The following is a 6,895-nucleotide window of genomic DNA, read 5'->3' as shown; positions in this document are numbered from 1 at the left end:
ATCAAACTGATAAACACTCTTTATGAGAATAAATAAATCTCGTATTGAGAATTGATTTTAAGACCATTAGTAAAAGTATTTTAATTAGAATTGTTTTGTATGGATATATTTTTTTTTATGTTGGAAGTAAGATTTGAGAATATCAATGATTCCTTTTTCCTCTTTGTCCGTTTATTTTCAATTGAACAAATATATGAAACGGGAATAAACCATTTAATTATTATGATTTGAACAAAAAAAAAATAAGTTAGCAAGGTTGGTTAAACTTTCTTGCATAAGAATATAAAAATATAAAATATAAAATTACATGGCATCTCATTGAATTTACAGTGAAATTCAATATATATATATATATATATATAAATTTTTAACATTAATTTGGAAAATAATCATTAAATAAAAGACAAATTCTTAGTTCTTGGAACTATTTAAATTTATTTTTTTTGCAAGATTTTAAAATTAATTTAACATTTTTGTGATTCCCATATATTGGTGTCGTGGCAATCATTAAATAAAAGACAAATTCTTAGTTCTTGGAACTATTTTACAATTTTTTTTTTGCAAGATTTTAAAATTAATTTAACATTTTTTGTGATTCCCATTTGGTGTCGTGGCAAACTTTGATTGGTTCAAAGATTGCTCATTTGAAACAGGGAAGCAACTCTCTCTTCCCCGTCGAAGTCGTTTCTGCCTCTGATATTTTCTCCATTCTTCCTTCTCTTCTTTCTGACTGCGTGAGATTTTTCCCCTGAAGCTACTTTCCGGAGAAACAAACAGAGGCTAGAGAAAGAAATTGAATAGTTACCCCTTAAATAGTTCCGGTTTTGCTCGTATTTCTGAGATGAATTTGGTCATAAATCACCGCCACAGCAGTTATGGCACTCCTTTTTGCAAATTCTCAAGCCACAAACATGAGACTGGTGAGTCAATAAACGACCCATTTTTTAGTTGTGCTTAAAGATATTATATTCCATGCTCTTCTCTCAAATTTTATATTCAAAGGCAAATATAAGGTGCCTGTCAGAGTGCCTAAGAGGTCTGCCATGGCTGAGGATCTTACCCAAGATATTGTATCATTGTCAAAGACTGAAAAAAGTGGCAGCTTTCTAATTAAGACAGCTGCAACTTCCTCTGCATTTGCAGGTAATCATCTCCATCCTTTACCTTATCGCCTTACATTATCCTCCCTTTCATGCCTTAATTTGGGCTTTTGAGTTTAATTACTTGCATGTGAGTTTACATGGTATTGGGATGTCTGGGATTAGAGTAGTGGGTTTGTAGGAAAAGTTTGAATTTTCCTGTAGAAGTTTTCTTTTCAGTGAGAAATTCAGAAAAGACAAAAAAAGTGGGATGGGTGTTTGAATAACTCAATTTGGCACCAATGAGGAGAGTTACTTTAATAGAGAGTTTCTATTTTCTTTGTCAGCTTTTCCCCTTTCTTCTCTTCATATAGGGGGTGGATTTCATTTCTAACATGATTGGAGAATACATTACTTTAACACAATTGGACAATCTCTATTCCTTTAATAGAGATTTGCTATTTTGGAACTTTGCAGTCTATTCATGATTATTGTGTCTCCTTTTGTGGTTTAATTGTTATTTAACTGAGGGTTTACTTGAAATTTCTGTAGCCGGTATTGTGAGGGGTAAGTAGTTGTTCAGAATAGTGCATGAGTTATATTGCTTGTGGGGTACCTAAGTATGGTGAATTGCAATTTCCTCTGAGTAGTCTTCAGTCAACATTGCTTTGGTTGAAGCATACTACTGAGATGACTTGTTAAAGCAGTCTGAAGTTTGGCGTTTTGACCAGTCTGTTTTGCTGTGAATTGCCTTAATACATGAAAATTCCAATGCCTTTAAGGGTCCTTTTCCTTCATTTTGTATGCAAATGTTCCCGTTTAGCTATTTTCTTTTTCATTTTTCAAAAATCCAATGCATTTAACGGTGTTCAAGCCTATTTTAGTTGTTTACAGATTGCTCAGTTATTAGACTTGTGCAGGTGTTTTTTTAATTCTCTTGGTAATTTATTTGCAATTCTGGTGATTATTTAAACCTCTCAATTCTGAAAAATAAATTTAGAAATTCTCTTTACTTTTTATTGGTGAAGAAATAAAATATATTCTTTTGGTGAAAAATAAATAAAACATGTTGTTTACTCTTATTTATTTGAATTTCTTTCGAGTATGAAATTTGTACAAATAAATTTCTGCTTTTCCGTTTTCTTCCCTTTATCTTCTAGTTTATTGACAGCCATCATGAGGATTTTGGTGCACTTGCATATAAACATTATTCCTGTTTCTGATGTTCCAGCAGCAAATTTTGTTGCAACAACAGACATGGCAAAGGCTGCAAATATAAAGGATATATTGGTGAGAACTTTTTTAATGTGCTTGCATGGATATCCTTCAACTTTATAGTAGATTGTTTCCTTTTTAAAATTCAATATATATTTTCGTGCTTTATTGATTCATTTGTTATTAACCTTAAGGATATTTTCATTTCATCTGAGATACATGTATCCTCAAAGGAAATTTTGAAGATAGAATCTTTGAGTTCTAACAAGATAAGAAATTCAAGATTGCAAGAAAATTGTGCAAACATGTCTTGGCTTGGCACTTTGATGGGCATTTATATGAGGTGTCAACAAAATGAATACTTTTCAATTGTTTGACAGATTTATCCTTTTTCTTATTTCAAATATTGTCCTTGTTGTCCACAAGATCAAAGTATGGACTACATATGTTTTCTTTAATATTGTTTTTTATCTTTGCCCTTTTTCATAGGAATGATTATTATATGAAGCATGATCATTGTTTTCCTTTTTCTACTCCACTTCATCTTGGTTATTTGATTTTTATATCTTGATATGATTGTATTCCCCTGATGGGTTATTGAAGTTTCAAGCCACCATATACCCATAAAAACAAAATGGACTCCTCTCAAATGCTATGTAAAACAAATTGTTTTCATTTATTTCTGGTTTGATCTTGCTAATGTTTTAGAGAACAAATATGCTAAATGGCTGTTTGGAGTAGATTATTTATATTGGAATATTAGATGCAAATTACATTTCTCATATAATCTCAAGATCCAAAATTATTTTCTATTCAGGAAGGGGCTACTTCTGTTTATACTTTGGCCGATGGGAGCATTGGAGATTGGTTTGGAGGCTTCCTATATTCAGCTGGACAACAGGCTAATGCAGCTGTTCAGGACCAGTTGTCAGCTCTCAGTTTCACTAGGTTTCCTCATATACTCTTTCTCTTGACTTGAAGTTGGTATTTTTGATAACATGTAAGCATTTTCTTCGTACCCGTTGCAGTTTGGCAGTTATATTTGGGGCAGGTCTTGTAACCAGCCTTTCTCCTTGTACATTAAGTGTCTTACCACTGACCCTTGGTTACATTGGTAAACCTTTTTAATATTAAATCTTGTAGTGAATCACTTTTTCATAACAAGCTATCATTCTTTTGAATCTTTTGTCATGTCTGATGCTGATTTATGAACTGGTTGAAAATCATCCAGGAGCATTTGGCTCGGGGAAAGGTAGAGCAGAGGTAATGACTTGCTAAATGAGTTCTATTCATTCCTACGTTCCTCTATGATTCCTATTTCTTGGATTATCTGTTGGAAAATCTCTGTCATAGTTGAAACATTGAATTAGCTCAGAAACATGACAATTGAAAAAGTTAAACTGTCACATATTTTTAACTAGATAAAATAGAAAAAGAGAAAAACCATTTGAAAAGGAAACTACAAAACTATAAGCACTTCTACTGCCAAAGTGCCAAATATTAGAGGTATTAGGTGAGTTTTTGGCATGGGTGCTTTGTCTTCAAATTTTGAATTTCTTTTGAGAAAACCAATCAGTCGGATTAAACCTTGCTGTTTGTTACTATTTCCTTTTTGTATATTTAGTAAATATGTTAGTGCAGCTTGCTTTTTCAAGCTTCAATATATTATTGTAGCTTGCTTTTGTGAGCTTGGCATGAAATTGGATTTCACATTTAATTCTCCATTAAAAATTCAATTGCCGATCAGGTCATTGGGAATTCAGTTGCATTCTCTTTAGGATTGGCAACAACACTAGCAATCTTGGGTGTAGCAGCCTCATTCGCTGGAAAGGCATATGGACAGATAGGACAGGGACTACCTTTGGCTGCTTCTGGTTTGGCTGTTATTATGGGTCTTAATCTCCTTGAGGTACTAGGTCATTTTCTTATTTTTCAGTATCTTTTTATCCTTGGAATAGACTTTGGATTTTATTCTGCATAGATATATAAATTGTCATCTAGATTCCTTTTGCATAACAATAAAAATCCTAAAATTTCTTATAAAACTATAGAAACCATAAGAATATGTGGGTTTTTTTTTTCTTTGTTTTGTTTTGGCTTTTTTAGTCAAAGCCATAGGAATATGTGTTAGAAGGTAATATTAGGTGCTTCATAGTATTTTCATGTTTACATCATGTGGAAGACTTACAGTTTGTTTAAGCAATACCTATAAATATAGGTGGTAATTGGTTTTGATGAATAAATTTGAGGTTTTGAGTGACCATGTACACTTTGGCATGCCTAAATAGGACCCTGTTTTGGAAAACTTTTGGAACAAATTGGAGACTACTTATATATTCAAGTTTCTAATTCACAACTTATGTCAGTTTATTTGTCCATATTGATCAAGTTATTGGAAATGGACTGTACTTTGTATTACCTATAAGTTCATACTCACACAGAATTCTTTCAATCGTATGTAAGATTTGAACTTTGTTAATGATGATCTAGTTCTCACATCATCTTCCATGGGCTTGTCTGGCTTTTGCCAATTTTGCAGATAATTGAACTACAACTTCCCTCATTTTTTAACAACTTTGACCCCCGTTCTGCTGCGGCTAATCTGCCTTCAAGTAAGAGTTTTTGTTTTACCTCCATTTCTCAAGTTTCCATGATTTGGGTGAAACTAAATTCTCCGGGTGCTTGCAATTTTGATAGCTCAACGATAATCTGGACTCTCGATTTCTAAAAGAACTGAAATTTTTGTATGCCAGGTGTGCAAGCTTACTTGGCCGGGCTTACGTTTGCATTAGCTGCCTCACCTTGCAGTACGCCTGTGCTGGCTACTCTACTTGGATATGTTGCTACATCAAAGGTACATCAGAATTGATTGAATAGCATAATGAGAGTCATTTAGGGCCTAGTTGGGAATGGTTTTTGCAAATAGTTCTCAAAAGACGGTTTTTGAGAATAGTTTTCAAAAATAATTCTCTCATGTTTTATAAAACAAAAAGTCTGTTTGGGAACTTGAATGTTTTTAACCTGTTTTTTGCATTTTTAAATATTTCTTAAAAATAACTTTTATCCGTTGAGTTTCATTTTCAATCATTCTTCATATTTGTACAATTATTGTTTAGAATAGTTATCAGAAAACAAATGAAAATAACTGAAAATAATTTAAATATATTATCAGAAAACACATGTTTTTGAGTCTGGAAAACAGTTCTCAAACGGGCTCTTACTCTCTCTAAGCATTTTTTTGAGGGGAAATTTTTTTTTTCTGTATTCTACAAAAGATTGCAATGCATGAAAGAATCAAAGAAATTAAAAATTAAAAGGGAACCCCCTGAAAGCAATCTATCCGTGGAAGTAAATAACTAACACGACACTGTACATAACAGGATCCAGTGATTGGAGGCAGCTTACTTTTGACATACACGACTGGCTATGTTGCTCCTCTACTTCTTGCTGCTTCTTTTGCTGGAGCATTGCAGGTATCTGTCTGTCTTCTCTATAATCCTTTTGTTAATATTGTTCATTAGCAAAATCTAATGTATGGGTGTTTGCAGAGCCTGCTTTCGTTCCGCAAGTTCTCAGCATGGATTAACCCAACCAGGTACCTCCTCCCATATGTGATGTTGCTTTCTTAGATTTCCTTGTAGCTTTGTTTCTAAAAGGTGTTCGAATCTGCAGTGGTGCACTTCTGCTAGGTGGGGGAATCTACACTCTCTTGGATAGGCTTTTCCCTACCTCAATGGTCATGTAGGGATCTCCCTTCCAAACATATGGTAACAAGTACTGTTGTACAGGGGGGGCGCAAATATGGTAGGATCAAAGATTACAACATGAATTTCTCACTTTTGAGATTCAGATATTAAAGCTTGTGTTTCGAGAGAAAAATATTCAGAGAATCAGAGAAAACAAAGCTACTCCTTCGTTGTCACACCAAAATATTTGGTGAGAATTTGAGTTGAACTCTCAACTCTCTCTGCAACGAATGTAACCAAGTTAATTCTACAGCAACATGCACTAAAGCATGATATTCCGACTCATACTGATCGAGCTACTACATTATGCTTCTCAAAGTTCTAAGACAAAATATTTCCTCCTAAAAACACTATAACCGTTGGTAGATCATCTATTATCCAAGCAGCTTGTCCTATTAGTTTCAATGAAGCTCACAAGAGTTAAATGCTTATTGGATTGGAATTGAAGGCCGTGGGTTATTGTGCTTTTCAAGTAATGAAGCACTTTTTTAGATGCTTGCCAGTGAACATTTGTAGGAGATTGTAAGAACTTGTAATTGTGACATATTGTAAGGCCCTAATAGTACTCTTATAGAGTGGGGGTTTTGTTGTTAAGACCTCTATCTCTTTTTGATAAGATTTTCCTGAGCTAGCAAGAGTTGGTAGAGTTTTAGCTTCATCCATATTTGTAAGTTTAAGTAGATCAACAATAAGTTTGGATTGAGCTAAATACAACAAAGTAGTTTCTTAAAAAGCTTCAATTCTAAGGAATAGTGTAAAGGGCTAAGATCCTTTAGGGTAAAGCTATAATTCATGCCACTTATTAACTTCGACACAACTGTTAAACTACTATTTGTGATCAAGATGTCATTGATA

General features: G+C 33.4%; 1 protein-coding gene across 2 annotated transcripts; it reads left to right on the top strand.

Moving 5' to 3' along the window:
- Positions 1-661: 661 nt before the first annotated feature.
- LOC117908392 (cytochrome c-type biogenesis ccda-like chloroplastic protein) lies at positions 662-6,671 on the top strand. 2 transcript variants are annotated; one of them, XM_034821969.1, is made up of 12 exons: positions 662-920; positions 1,003-1,143; positions 2,314-2,369; positions 3,112-3,242; positions 3,323-3,408; positions 3,526-3,557; positions 4,042-4,203; positions 4,834-4,906; positions 5,048-5,148; positions 5,675-5,767; positions 5,843-5,889; positions 5,967-6,671. In XM_034821969.1, exons 1-12 carry the CDS (start codon positions 842-844, stop codon positions 6,037-6,039), a joined length of 1,074 nt encoding a protein of 357 aa, XP_034677860.1. In that variant the 5' UTR covers positions 662-841; the 3' UTR covers positions 6,040-6,671. The 2 variants fall into 2 exon arrangements, with proteins under 2 accessions (XP_034677860.1, XP_034677859.1); XM_034821968.1 differs by having other exon boundaries at positions 2,311-2,369.
- The last annotated feature ends 224 nt before the right edge of the window (positions 6,672-6,895 follow it).

The sequence above is a fragment of the Vitis riparia genome, chromosome 19, assembly GCF_004353265.1.
Source record: "Vitis riparia cultivar Riparia Gloire de Montpellier isolate 1030 chromosome 19, EGFV_Vit.rip_1.0, whole genome shotgun sequence".
Classification (NCBI taxonomy): Eukaryota; Viridiplantae; Streptophyta; class Magnoliopsida; order Vitales; family Vitaceae; genus Vitis; species Vitis riparia.
The sequence above is the reverse complement of the archived record's forward strand: the minus strand, read 5'-3'. Positions and strand labels throughout refer to the sequence as shown.

Excerpts from the sequence above, each read along its gene's own strand:
- LOC117908392 (XM_034821968.1), top strand. The coding sequence starts at position 842 with ATGAATTTGGTCATAAATCACCGCCACAGCAGTTATGGCACTCCTTTT. Across the intron at positions 3,243-3,322 it reads TCAGCTCTCAGTTTCACTAG|TTTGGCAGTTATATTTGGGG; the intron begins GTTTCCTCATAT and ends TACCCGTTGCAG. Across the intron at positions 4,907-5,047 it reads TGCGGCTAATCTGCCTTCAA|GTGTGCAAGCTTACTTGGCC; the intron begins GTAAGAGTTTTT and ends TTTGTATGCCAG.